Raw genomic sequence first — 14,416 nt, forward strand, 5'->3', positions numbered from 1 at the left:
ACCAAGGGCTCCCCAGCTGTGCCCTTGGCTGTGCCCCTGTGGTATGTCAGAGGTGGCGGGAAGGTGCCCAGTCAGTGGGCTGTTTCCCAGTGAAGCACAAAGAGCCAGGCAGCCCTCTGGGCTCCAGGAATACTCCCAGAACAACAGCATCTGCCATGTACCTCTCAAGCAGAGAAGAGAGAACACGAGCTCTAAATATGATGTGTCCTTTATTTGTTTTGAGACAGGGGCTTATCACGTAGCACTGACTGGCTTGGAGCCTTCTGACAAAGGTATATGCCACCATGCCTGGCTAAACTTAACATTTACTTAATTATTTTACTTGGCGTGTGTACATGTTCATGTGAATGTGTGTACATGTGTGGAGACTGGAAGTCAACCTCAGGTGTCTTAGTCTCCTTAGTCACTCTCTGTCCTATTTATCTTTATTTTTCTGAGACAAGACCTCTCACTGCACCTGGAACTTCCTGATTTGGCTAGACTGCCTGGTTAGCAGGCACCCTGACTCTGCCTCCCCAGTGCATGATTACCCATGGGACCAGTTACATATGGCTTTTTTTTTTTTTTTTGGAGACAGGGGTTTCTCTGTGTGTAGCTCCAGCTGTCCTGGAACTCTAAATGTAGATCAGGCTGGCCTTGAACTCACAAGAGATCCTCCTACCTGTGCCTCCTGAGTGCTGGGATTAAAAGTGTGGGCCACCACTGTCTGGCTGCACTTGACTTTTTAATTTTCATCTGGAGATTGAACTCAGTACATCGTGGTTGTGTGGAAAGCACTTTTCCAACTGAGCCATCCCATCAGCTCCTTAAAACTTATATGCTTTGCATGTGTATGTCTATGATGTGCCTATGTGCCCATTTTCACATGTGTGGTTACACATGTATGTGGGTCCAGCATGTCTAGAGGTCAGAGATTGATGTCAAGTGTCTTCCTCAATTACTCCCCACTTTTTAAACTTTAGTGAGATAAATAAGGTCTTTTGATTCAGCTAACCTAACTAGCCAGTTTACCTGGGAGATGTCCTGTCTTCTACGTGATAGGATTACCGGTGGGCTGCCACGCCCCGCTGGCGTTTCCATGGGTGCTGGGGATCCAAGCTGTGGTTCTCATGCTTATTGTGGTTTAATAAAGATCGGGGAAAACAGATAGGATGAATAGATGTTTATTCAGGGAGAAATCACTTACAACAGAGACAGATGAACTCCAGCAGGTTCCTGGTCCCAAGGATGCCTCCAGATGCTCTCTGACCCTGTCCAGCAAGCAAGAGAGAGCCCCAGCCTGTCCCCACACCTAGTTCCCCCAGGTCATGTCCACCCCTGTTCCCACCCCCAATGGGCGTGGTCAGTGCCATAGGTGCAGACAAAGTGAATATCTCACTGCACGTGGTTGTGAAGCAAGGCCTTGCCACGGAGCCACCCACCCAGCCCCAAAGCTAAGTTTTTGTTGTTGTTGTTGTTGGTTGATGGTGGTTTTTTGATTTTTTAAGACAGGGTTTCCCTGTGTAGCTTTGGAGCCTGTCTTGGAACTAGCTCTGTAGACCAGGCTGGCCTCGAATTCACAGAGATCTGCCTGCCTCTGCCTTTCAAGTGCTGGGATTAAAGGTGTGTGCCACCAACACCTAGCCAAAGCTAAGTTTTAATTGCATAAGTAATCATTGAATTTAGTTTTCTTTCTAAAAATTAGATATTTCTTTTCCTTTTACAGTTGGTTGTTTGTATCATTCTGGTGCATTAAAATTGCCCCAACCAAAGTTCGGTGGTGGTGGTGCATGCCTTTAATCCTAGCAGAAGCAGGCAGACCTCTGTGAGTTCAAAGCCAGTTATTTACATAGAGAATTCCAGGCTAGTTTGGGCTATACAGTGAGTGATGTTGACAGAAGTTTCTGTCCTACCTGGTCCCATAGCCTTTTAGTTCCTGTTTGGCCAATGACTCAGGCTTCTTATTGGCTAGCTCTCTCTTATTAACCCATTTCTATTAATCTATGTATCTCTATATAGTCTTGGTTTACCAATGATGCTCTTGTTTTCTTGGCAGCTACATGGTGTCTCATTGAGTCTGCCTACTATCTTTCTCTATCCCTATTTGGATTTCCTGCCTGGCTAAATTCTGCCTGTCCATTGGCTGAAACAGCTTTATTCATCAACCAATAATAGAAACATATATTCACAGCATACAGAAGAACATCCCCCATCACAGTGAGACCTTGTTTCAAAACAAAAACAAAAACACCAAACAAGTCCCCCAAAACAAAAAACAAACACCAAATCAAACAAACAAAAATGCTTGTTGACATAAAATCCCACAGGTATCCATAGATGTTGTCCTGTTTAGGAAATAGACTGTGGTGTGGCATGATGGTGCATGCCGTAAATCTCCGCTCTTAGGAGGCAGAGACAGGCGATCCTCTGTAAATTTGAGACCAGCCTGTTCTACATATTGAGTCCCAGGGCAGCTGGGGCTCAAAAACAAAAACAAAAACAAACAAACAAACAGCCAAAAAATAGATTGGGGTAGATGCAACTTGCTTTTCAAACCAAAACTATGATGTTGAATTGTGCATTGCCATGTGCAGACGCACTTAGTTGCTTTAGCTGCTGTGTACTATTCCATGGTAAATCCCTACATTTTAGTTTCCCTTCCTTTCCTGGTGGATGTTTCAGCCATTTCCAGTTTTCTTTTGCAGTTACAAACAAGTCACCACATATGCCTGTCTCCTTGAACACCCTTGAGTGTTCCTTCAGGGTAGGCCTGATGTGACCAGGTGACAATTGTGTTCTTATGACTTAGCCTAGAGGCAGCTCTCAGCAATTGCATTGATGTAAGGAGTCCCAGACTTATCTAAATCCGTGAGTAGAACATGTGAGTGGGAATTCGTGTAGGTGAACATGAATGGCATTTGGAAGACAGCCATGTGGTTTCCCACATGGAACCCAGAAAGAAGGTAGGTTCTCTGCCTCCGTGGCAATCTGCTGAAATAGATCCTTCTCTCTCTTACAGGTATGGCTCCTGTATCTTGGGAAATGAAGATTATTATTCTAAGGCAAGTTCAGCACTCTGGACTCCCGAACCTCTTCTCTTTTCTACCCAGGTGAACCCAGCTGATACTGAAAACTATGCCTTTATGGTAGAGATGACATTTGTATTCAGCATGATCTGGTCTGTGTGTGCCTCTGTGGATGAGGATGGACGCAAGAAGATTGACAGTTACCTTCGAGAAATTGAGGGCTCGTTTCCCAATAAGGTCAGAGCTCTTAAAGCTAGCTGCCCAGCACGTCCTATTTTTCAAGGACTTGCAGGGCATCTCTGGTCTTTAGACATTTTCTGACTTCAGACTCTCTGCCGCTCTCTTCTTCCCCTATCCGTCTTCAAACCCTGTCTCTGCCTAGTAAGAGCTGAAGGAAGGTTTGGTGACATGACCACCATACTTTTCTTAGGACACAGTATATGAATACTTCGTGAACCCCAAGATGCGGACTTGGACCTCATTTGAGGAGAAGCTCCCTAAAAGCTGGCGTTATCCTCCAAAGTGAGAGAGGGGCCTGGGCTTTGAAGGGCTCGATACTGCAGTAGGGGGCAGATAGAGCAAGAGCGATGGAAGCCAGGGTGAAACGGGAACGGGGAAAGCAGTTCGAGCGAAGAGGTGACTAGGTTTAGGAAGGGAGATCTAGAGGACTTGGGGCAGGGTCTTCAAGGAGAATGCCACACCTCCAGGACCTAGCGGGCAGGGGCTGGTGATTAGACCATGCTGACACCAGCAAAGAAAAATGCTAGGAGGAAGACAGAAGTGAGAGCTGAGCTGGGGTAGGCCAATGGTCCCTGAGACACCATTCCTTTCTTTCCTAGCGCCCCTTTCTATAAGATCATGGTACCTACTGTTGATACTGTCCGATACAACTACCTCGTGAGCACCTTGGTGGCCAACCAGAACCCTGTCTTACTGGTGGGCCCTGTAGGGACCGGGAAGACCTCCATAGCCCAGAGTGTTCTCCAGTCCTTGCCCTCCAGCCAGTGGTCGGTGCTCATTGTCAACATGTCTGCACAGGTATGTCAGGGGGCTTGGACTACCAGCTCTGCCACCTGCTCTCTCCCAGAACTCAAGTGCTCAGCTGCCACTCCTTCATGGTCCCACATTTATTTCCCTTGGGACTCCTCCCATCGGTCCTGTGCTCTGCCACCAGACTACGTCGAACAACGTGCAGAGCATCATTGAGAGCAGAGTGGAGAAGCGAACCAAGGGTGTGTACGTGCCATTCGGGGGCAAAAGCATGATCACCTTTATGGACGACCTAAACATGCCTGCTAAGGACTTGTTTGGGTCCCAGCCACCCCTGGAGCTGATACGCCTCTGGATCGACTATGGCTTCTGGTATGACCGAGTGAAGCAGAGCATCAAGCACATTCGGGTAGGCATCCCGAGCCTTTGCTCTCAGGCATCTGTTCTTGCCAGTGCTAGGTGGGCCTGTCCCTGCTCCGCTGGGCGTCTAGTCACCATATTATATAATCCTCTGCTCCTCCCCACACAGGAGCACACTGTTCCTTTCTGGGGACCCATCTATGTGGCCCCCGAGTTAGTGACTCCCCACTGAGCCTGTCTCATGCTTGGTGACCTGACCGTTTGTTCTTCCTGTCACCGGGCTCCAGGCCTCCTCTGCTCACACTCACGTGTACTCAGGGCCAGGTCCTCACTGCACACTCACAGACTCCTCCTTGCCCCATGCATGCTGCCCACTGTCCTCTCACAGGGTCTTGAGTACCTTGCTGGACTCTCTCTTCTCTTCCTCCCTTATCCTTTCTCTTTTTAAAGACGAGGTCTTTCTATGTTGTAGCTCTGGCTCTTCCGGAACTTGCCATGTAGACCAGAATGGTCTCTAGACACAGATCCTCCTGTTTCTGCCTCCTGAGTTCAGGGGTTCAAGACGTGTGCCACTGTGTTTAGCCAGCATGGTGTCTTAAAAGCATGCAGTATGACGTGGAATGATCAGATCAGGGTGACTGAAGTATCTACCACCCCAAACATGTACCGCTTCTGTCAGAAACATTCAGGGTCCTCTGGCCTAGCCAAGGTGAAGCATCATCACTCTCTACCTGTTTCTCTCCCTGCCTTTGTCTTTACTCTCTAGGACATGTTCCTGATGGCTGCCATGGGCCCTCCAGGGGGTGGACGGACTGTTATCTCCCCGAGGCTGCAGAGTCGATTCAACATTATCAACATGACCTTCCCCACTGTGAGGCCATGGGAGCTGGGGGTGGGGATTGTACAGGGAATGAAATCCCAGGCCGATCAAGCTAGGCAGCTAAGCCTTGAGTAGAGCTGCTTCCAGGGAGCTGTGACCCATAGAGGTGGGGTCCTCTGTGGGAGCCCTTGGCATCTTCTGAGCCAGGACAGCTGCAGGGTTAAAGTTTGGCCTGCTGGCTCTGGAATGTGGAGCCTGTGGTGGTCTCTGTGGACACAAACAAACTCAGAGAGGTGGACCTCACAAAGCTAACAGCCAAAAACATTGCCAAGGTTAGGGAGAGGTTAATGCAAGTTTGAGGGGACTAAAAAAGCCAAAGCCAAATAAAACACCATCAAGAGAAATACTCTTTTAGTTTTTGAGACAAAGTCTCACTAAAAGTAATACAAGGTGGCTTTAAAACTCACAATTCTTTTTACCTCAGCCTCCCAAATGCCAAGTTTACAGGTGTATATCACTAGTCTTGGCTCTTAATTAAATATTTTCTTTAAATTAAAATTAAGTCAAGCAGGTAAAGGCACCTGCCACCAATCCTTACAACCTGAGCCCTATCCCTGGGGTCTGCATGGTGCAACCATATACAGTTACATAGGATTAATTTTAAAAATAAAATTAATATAAAAAGGTCTCCATGCACAAGAAAACAACATCCTGTGTGTAAGATCAGTGCACTGCATTACTGAGCCGCAGGGAGGCTTGAGATGAGAGAGCCCCCAATGGCACCAACTTTATTTAGAATGTTTGTGTTTAGTGTGGACATTTTTCACAAAGTTTTTACTTTTAAGGATTATATTTCTGAGTGGGTTTTTTGTTTTTGTTTTTCCAATGGTTCCTCAATTCTGCCCCTGAGGGGAGCTGTGTTTGCCTCACACTGGCCCTGGCTCTGGCTGGCCCTGGCTACTGGCCCAGGAACCTTGGAAAGTGAGTTTGAAGTCTCTTTCTAGGAATCTCAGATCATCCGCATATTTGGCACCATGATCAACCAGAAGCTTCAAGACTTTGAAGAAGAGGTAAAGCCCATTGGGAACGTGGTGACAGAGGCTACCTTGGATGTTTACAATACGGTGGTGCAGCGCTTCCTGCCCACACCTGCTAAGATCCATTACCTCTTCAACCTCCGAGACATCTCCAAGGTAAGCATCGCTCTGGCCTCTCCATTTCCACCTGGCTCAGCCTATTCAGCTGAGCTGCTTCCTCCTTTTTGGTCTTCAAGACAGGGTTTCTCTGTGTAGCCTTGGCTGTCCAGGAACTTACTCTATAGACCAGGCTGGCCTCGAACTCACAGAGATCCACTCCATGCTGCCTCCCTAGTGCTGGGATTAAAGGTGTGCCCAAACACCTTTTCTTCTTAAAATAAGCCTTAGAACTCCATAGCAGAGGTTCAGTAGTTAAGAATACTGGCTGTTCTTGCAAAGAACTAGATTCAGTCCCTAGCAGCCACATGGTGACTCACAACAGTCTGTATCTACAGCTATTCTGGACTCTATAGGAACTGCATGCATATGGTACACAGACATACATGTAGACACACACTCATACAATAATACATAAAATTAGCAAGGGGCTGGGGAAGTGACTGGTCAGCCATTAAGAGTGCTTTCTGTTCTGCTTGCCTTTTTCTGTCGTTTTTGTTTTTTGTTTGTTTTGTTTGGGGTTTCACTATGTATCTCTGGCTGTCCTGAAACTCATTCTGTAGACCAGGCTGACCTCAGACTCAGAGCTCCCCCTGCCTCTGCCTCTTGAGTGCTGGGATTAAAGGGATGCACAGCCATGCCCACTGTGCTTTCAGCCCTTGCAGAGGCCTGAGTTTGGTCTGCGGTACCCACACTGAGTGCATAGCAGCCACCAGGAACTGCAGCCCTGGGGAACTCAATGCCTTTGTTCTGGCCCCTGTGGGCCCCTATACACACAGAGAAATGTACATACATATGCATAACTTTTTTGTCTATTTGTTTTTGGAGACAGGGTTTCTCTGTGGTTTTGGAGCCTGTCCTGGAACTCGCTCCCGAAGACCAGGCTGGTCTTGAACTCACAGAGATCCGCCTGCCTTTTCCTTGAGAGTGCTGGGGATCATAGGCATGTGCCACCACTGCCTGGCACATAATTAGTTTTTAATCCTTAAATAAAAAGGGAACTCAACGGCAGAGCGCATGCCTACAGTCTCCTCTATTCTAAAAAGCCATGCAGCCGTTCACTCTGCCCTTACCTCCCGATCTGCCAAGGATTGCTTTCCTCCCCTTACTCCAGCCATTGCTTCAACTTCCCCAGGTGTTCCAGGGCATGCTGAGAGCCAACAAGGACTTCCATGACACCAGATCCAGCATCACCAGACTCTGGATTCATGAATGTTTCAGGTGATGCGTCTGTCTGTCTGTCCAGACCCACCCCCACCCCGAACCCTCCCGCCTAGCTCCCAACCCCAGCCTTCACCTCTGGCCTGGCTTTCCCTTCCTCAGGACTGCCCTTCTCTCTAGCCCTAAGCCCCTCCACAACTATTTCCCAACAGAGTCTTCTCGGACAGACTGGTTGATGCAGCAGACATGGAAGCCTTCATGGGCATCCTAAGTGACAAACTCGGCACCTTCTTTGACCTCACATTTCATAATCTCTGCCCCAACAAACGTCCTCCTATCTTTGGTGAGCGGGGAGCTGGGTACAACTTTGGGCCTTGGGCAGTTGGGGTGAGAAGGCCAGGGCATGGATTCCTGATGCTAATGGCCCTAAGGGACTTCGGCATTGGGGACTCTGATGACCCTCTCCCATGGCCTAGGGGACTTCATGAAGGAGCCCAAGGTCTATGAAGACCTGGTAGATCTGACGGTATTGAAGACGGCCATGGAGACAGCCCTGAATGAGTACAACCTTTCCCCTTCCGTCGTGCCAATGCAGCTAGTGCTCTTCCGAGAGGCCATCGAACACAGTGAGTGCTCACTTACTTCCGGCCCTTCCAACCTCCCACCTGCAGTTTCCCTTTGAAGGATACTCCCAAATCAAGTTCTAGAAGTTGTTTCCTTTCTAGTCCAACACATTCTTGTGCCAGTGGGGTTTGTCTATTTATTCATTTTTGTTTTGAGACAGGGTCTTCCTGTGTAGCCCTAGTTGCCTTGGAAATTGCTGTTTAGAGTAAGCTAGTCTTAAACTTGTGGTGACCCCCCCCATCTGCCTCTCTCAGGTACTACAGGCTGGCACTGCCACACCTGTGCTGTGCACAAGGATGTTTAGTGGGCAAGGTGAAGGTTCCTATTGATGGCATCAGAGCCTTGGGCACCCACCTCTTCCCCCTTGCTTGACTCCACATCTTCAGCCTCAGAGGCTTTGACTCCGGCCCAGGGCCTAGCAGTCAGCTGGAATTGCTCACCTAGTCCATTGCCCTCACCCCACTCCCCAGTCACACGGATCGTGCGGGTTATCGGGCAACCTCGAGGCAACATGCTCTTGGTGGGGATTGGTGGCAGTGGACGGCAGAGTCTGGCCCGCTTGGCGTCTTCCATCTGCGAGTACAACACGTTCCAGATCGAGGTCTCCAAACACTATCGTAAACAGGAATTCCGAGATGGTATGGCTGGGTTCCTGAACTAGAGGAGAGCAGAGGTTTTACAGTGAGAGATGGAACTGCTTGAGTGCTGAGAAGCCCTGGCCTGTGTGTGCCCCATAGGACGGTGGTGGGCCCTGTGTGTGCTTCATGGGCTGAGGGAGGGTCCTGAAGCACTGAGGTTGAGGATGGAGACTCTGAAGTACCTGTTTTCCTTTGTTCTTCACTTGATGGGCAGATATCAAGCGTCTGTATCGCCAGGCAGGGGTGGAGCTCAAGACCACGTCCTTCCTTTTTGTGGACACCCAGATCGCTGATGAGTCCTTCCTAGAAGACATCAACAATATCCTCAGTTCGGGTGAAGTTCCCAATCTCTACAAATCAGACGAATTTGAAGAGGTACAGTTCCTTTGGCTTTCGTAACAACTGCCTAAATTCAGATTACACGTCTGTTTCTGTAGCATCCCCAACCATCTGATCAGGCTCTGTGCGGCTGAAGGGCTGTTTCTCATCAATCATCCCCCAGAGCCCTCATGGGGCAGAGTTGCTTTAAATTCCAACCCAGTCTGTCAGCTTCATCTTTAGTCTGGCTCATACTGCTGTGAGAACTTCAGTCCTCTGACTCAGTCTGGCTTTTGTTCAGATCCAAAGCCATATCATAGACCAGGCCCGGGCAGAACAGGTTCCAGAATCTTCGGACAGCCTCTTTGCTTACCTCATTGAGCGAGTTCGGAACAACCTGCACATTGTGCTCTGCCTGAGTCCAGTGGGAGACCCCTTCAGGTGACGCTTCCTGGATTGTTCCTCTCCTCAATGGCCTCCCCTGTCTTTTGGCCTTCTGTTCCTTTGGAAGTTAGGGTGTTTCATGTGATTCCCTCCACAGTTCAGTAGTGTTAAGTATCCATCTCATTCTGCAACAACCCATGAGAGCCTTTTTATTTTCCCAGCCTCAAAGTCTTTACCCAGTAGAGCATAACTCCTTTCCCAGCTTCAAATTCCATCTCTGTGAATTTGATGACTTTGATGGCCTCATATAAGTGGAAGGGTATTCTTTGTCCTTTTGTGACTTAGTTATTTCACTTCTGTAATGTCCTCAAGTTTCACCCATATTGTATCATATGACAAGATTTTATCCTTTTTGATTAAAAGATGAATAGAATTACAGAGCAATGCATATGTAACAGAATTTTTTATCTATTCTTGGTATGACTCGATATCTCAGGACAATCAAAACTAGCAAGAACAGGTTGGGTGTGACAGTGCACATCTTATAGTCTCAGAACTTGGAAGCTGAAGCAAGAAGATTGCTGCAAATCTGAGACCAGCCTGAGTACCAGGGTAGCCAGAGCTATATGTGAGACCCTGCCTGAAAACAAACAAACAAAAAAATAAATGGGGCTGGAGAGACTGCTCCTCCACAGGACCCGGGTTCAATCCCCAGCACCCACCTGGCAGCTTGCTGCTGTCTATAACTCCTGTTCCAGTTGCACCCTCATACAGATATACACACAGGCAAAATACCAATGCACATAAAATAAAAATAAATAATTTTTAAAAATCAAACCAAAATAAACTTAGGAGGAGGACAAAGCAAACTGTGTTATCATTTTGCTTATGTTTTTAATTTATGGCATATGGTGCATTATCATGGGGGTGCCATGCTGAGCACTCTTCTTGGCTTACCTTATCAAATTCCCAACGACCTTAGCATACATTGTTAACCCCCTCTAGAGATGAGGAAACTGATGTTTGAGTATGTTAGATACTTGCTCAAGATTAGCATCTAGAGAATGTGGATCTGGCTCTTTTTGATCTGAGACCATTTCTTCTTCCTTCCTTCCTTCCTTCCTTCCTTCCTTCCTTCCTTCCTTCCTTCCTTCCTTTCCTTCTTTCTTTTTGAGACCATTTCTAAATGTTGTGCTGAGCTGCCTGTGGGGAGGTAAATCTATCTGCATGAGCAGATAGGAGGAGCAGGATGGGGCCCCTAGGCTTCTGTAAAGCAGATGGGCCCGTGTTAGGAGGCTAAGGGCATCTGTGAGGTAATGCCATCCACTTCTCTCCAGGAACTGGATCCGCCAGTACCCAGCCCTGGTGAACTGCACGACCATCAACTGGTTCTCAGAGTGGCCCCGGGAGGCCCTGCTGGAGGTGGCCGAGAAGTACCTCATAGGAGTAGACCTGGGGACACAGGAGAATGTGAGCCCTTCCCTCCTGACACTTCAGCCACACCCGCACCTCCCTTCTGTCCCCTGGTCCACACCCTCTGTCTTCCATCTTGTATTGTTGGCTTCAGATCCACAAGAAAGTGGCCCAGATCTTTGTCACCATGCACTGGTCTGTGGCTCAGTATTCCCAGAAGATGCTGCTGGAACTGCGGAGACACAACTATGTCACGCCTACAAACTACCTGGAGCTTGTGTCCGGATATAAGAAGTACGGAGACAAGGGTGGGGGAGGGAGGACATCTTTCAAAGGTGTTGACTGGTGAAATGATACCCAGGACCCGGCCAAGGGGACAGGCTGGGGGATGTGGGCACGAAGGAGGGATGGCAGAGTCACAGAGGGTCTGAGATGTTCCCTGGAAGTTAATGAGAGGAGGGACTTCTATCATGTCCCCTAGGCTCTAATGCCTCTTTATATCCTGTCTGTTCTTATTTACTGGGATGATGTTTTCTCTATATTTTTCAGACCACAACTTAGCTGGGAGTTTACCCTAATATTTGTAATCCTTCTGTCTCCCTCTAATGTCTCTTATACTGACCATTTGTATGAAATAGCTATGTGTAGAGATACATGCTTATAAATTCTCCACACTAGGAAGGCTGACATAGGAGGGTTATGAATTCCAGTACAGCATAGGCTGGGAGTGGTGGCGCCCACCTTTATACTCAGCTCTCAGAAGGCAGAGGCAGGTGGATCTCTGAGTTCAAGGCCAGTCTGGTCTATAGAGTGAGTTCCAAGACAACCATGGCTACAGAGCGAAACCCTGTTTTAAAAAATAAATCAAATTAAAAATATAGATCTGCATGTGTGTGCCTTAGCACACAAATATAACCAAAGCAAAATACAACTAAAACGGAAACAAAAAAAAAAAAAAGAAAGAAAAAAGAAAAAAAACCTCAGAAAAATTGAAGCGCTTTTTTACTCTCACGTCTGATCAATACTCTACTTTGAACATGAGATTTCCCCCCCACACACACAGCACACAGTGGCTGAGTGTCCAGCAGTTTAGCTCAATTCTACACTGTCCACCCGGGTTAGAGCAGGCCCTACAGGTGGCGGCCTCGGGCCCCACTTCAGCTGCGGAGACTGAGACCCATACTGTTTCACCTGGGTGTCTGACAGTCCTCTGCTTGGCTGAGCTAAGTGGTATAGAAGTCAGGGGAACACAGTTGCTGGTTTATTGTAGAGGATACTGTACCTTGTTTGACTTTTCCTGAGACAGAGTCACATACATCGCCAGTCTGGCTTTCAACTCACAGTGTAGCAGAGGACAGCCTCAATCATAGCAATCCCTTCTGCCTCAACCTTCCTAATGCTGGGATCACAAACATGGCCCACTACATTTACCTGGATTGAGTGTTTTCATCAAAGTTGGGAAAAAATTTTTGTAAGAATAATAGTAACATCAATTCACCCATTTACCATGTATTTTTTTAAAGCACCTACTATGTGCTAGGCATTATTTCAGAGTAATATACCAGTGAGCCCTATCTTTCTGGACATAGAGATCAACATTCTGCCTTTTTCTATTTGTCAATCCTTATTTTTTTTTTTTTGAAGTTTATTTTATGTGCATTGGTGTGAGGGTGTCAGATGCCCTGGAACTGGAGTTAGAGTTGTGAGCTGCCAACTGGGTACTGGGATTTGAACCTGGGTCCTCTGAAAGATTGGTACTCCTAACCACTGAGCAATCTCTGCAGCCCCACCAATCATTTTGATAAACCCTTTAGCCCAGGAAATATCCACATATTGCTTTTTTATTTTTTTTAATCTGAATTTCTAGCTTCTCTTTAAACAAAACTGTAGGAAGACTGGGTCCCCATTGGTTCCTACACACACATACACACAGAGAGAGAGAGAGAGAGAGAGAGAGAGAGAGGGAAGGAAGGAGGGATAGAGGGAGGGAGGTTAGTTGGAGTGGGGCTCCCTTGCTCCCTTTGGAGGAGGTTCATGTTCTCTGGACCACTGTGGTCCAGCTGCCTGCTTCATGGTGGGCAGTGGGAAATTCCCAGAGAGAGGTAGTAATATGTCAGAATGGTGTGGAGAACAAATGAAAGGGATTAGATGGCCCCTGAAGAATTTGTTGGAAATGACAAAGACCTGACCAGGCTGTATAAAGGCAAGAAACAGGCTGTATGTCTGCATGTGAGGGCAGAAAGGAACATTACATAGGGCGCCTCCTTCCTCCGAGCATCTCCACACATGCAACTTACCACAAGCTCCTCTGCAGGCTTCTGGCAGAAAAACGGCAGGAGCTGCTGGACCAAGCTAATAAGTTGCGGACTGGGTTGTTTAAGATTGATGAAACCAGGGAAAAAGTAGAAGTGATGTCTCTGGAGCTGGAGGATGCCAAGAAAAAGGTGGCCGAGTTCCAGAAACAGTGTGAAGAGTATCTGGTCATCATCGTGCAGCAGAAGCGAGAAGCAGACGAGCAGCAGAAGGTCGGTGGTCCCGCCCCGTGCCCACTCTGCCGGAGACCCAGCAGGAGGTTTCCCGGCCCCATCAGTTTCTCCATGCTCGCCTCCTCCTTGGTTTTCTATCCACCCTTCTCACCTACAAAGCCTTGTGTTGTCTTTCCATCTCCAGGCGGTCACGGCCAACAGTGAGAAGATTGCTATCGAGGAGGTCAAGTGTCAGGCACTGGCAGACAACGCCCAGAAGGATCTGGAGGAGGCACTGCCAGCCCTTGAAGAAGCCATGCGGGTACCAGAGGCTGGCAGTAGACGGTGCCGGGAGTGGGGATGGGACCAGCCTTCTTTGCCCTCGGAGTCTCTGGGGAAGTGGGCTGGGGAGGTGGCTCCTCAGTTGGCCCTGTGTCCACCAGGGACCCATCTTGCTATCTGAGCTGACTTTGGCTCAGTTCTCTCAGTTAATTCATTCATCTTCCCAGGCTCTGGAGTCTCTGAACAAGAAGGATATAGGTGAGATCAAGTCCTACGGAAGACCTCCTGCCCAGGTAGAGATGGTAATGCAGGCGGTCATGATTCTCCGAGGCAATGAGCCTACATGGGCAGAGGCAAAGCGGCAGCTAGGTAAGCAGAGGGCATTGTGGGAAGAGATTTCTATTTGTCCAGTGTTTATTGATCAAGTGTATACAGTTCGTCAGACCTTCTGCAAGGGCCACCTGAGGTACTGCAGAACCCCCACCCCCAGGCCTTCTGCAAGAGTCACCTGAGGTACTGCAGAGACCACCACCCCCAGGCCTTCTGCAAGGACTCCGTTAGGTACTGCAGAGGCACCCCCACCCCCAGGAACACAGAGATTAGGAGGGAAGAGAAGCCTTAGTACCCATTAAGATTCTTTAGGAGTATGGAGCAGAGACCAGCTCCTCTCACCACAACCAAAAGAAACTTGTTCAGAAGTGATGAGAATGTATGGCAAGAGCCAAGGACGAATAGAGACAAGAATAGAAAATGAGAAATTACT

General features: G+C 48.1%; 1 protein-coding gene across 1 annotated transcript in view; it reads left to right on the plus strand.

Annotated features, from left to right (window-relative positions):
- The window catches only part of Dnah2 (dynein axonemal heavy chain 2), a 110,181-nt gene that overhangs the window by 74,729 nt on the left and 21,036 nt on the right, over nt 1-14,416 (plus strand). Inside the window, exons 46-62 of the mRNA XM_051181595.1 lie at nt 3,090-3,242; nt 3,436-3,527; nt 3,845-4,043; nt 4,180-4,404; nt 5,122-5,226; nt 6,180-6,368; nt 7,504-7,589; nt 7,742-7,872; nt 8,006-8,155; nt 8,624-8,791; nt 9,006-9,166; nt 9,411-9,550; nt 10,831-10,963; nt 11,061-11,200; nt 13,221-13,431; nt 13,577-13,693; nt 13,881-14,022. Coding sequence (XP_051037552.1) covers nt 3,090-3,242; nt 3,436-3,527; nt 3,845-4,043; nt 4,180-4,404; nt 5,122-5,226; nt 6,180-6,368; nt 7,504-7,589; nt 7,742-7,872; nt 8,006-8,155; nt 8,624-8,791; nt 9,006-9,166; nt 9,411-9,550; nt 10,831-10,963; nt 11,061-11,200; nt 13,221-13,431; nt 13,577-13,693; nt 13,881-14,022 — 2,542 coding nt within the window. The remainder of the gene's footprint in view (nt 1-3,089; nt 3,243-3,435; nt 3,528-3,844; nt 4,044-4,179; nt 4,405-5,121; nt 5,227-6,179; nt 6,369-7,503; nt 7,590-7,741; nt 7,873-8,005; nt 8,156-8,623; nt 8,792-9,005; nt 9,167-9,410; nt 9,551-10,830; nt 10,964-11,060; nt 11,201-13,220; nt 13,432-13,576; nt 13,694-13,880; nt 14,023-14,416) is intronic.

This window comes from Phodopus roborovskii, unplaced genomic scaffold (genome assembly GCF_943737965.1).
Source record: "Phodopus roborovskii unplaced genomic scaffold, PHOROB, whole genome shotgun sequence".
Lineage (NCBI taxonomy): Eukaryota > Metazoa > Chordata > Mammalia > Rodentia > Cricetidae > Phodopus > Phodopus roborovskii.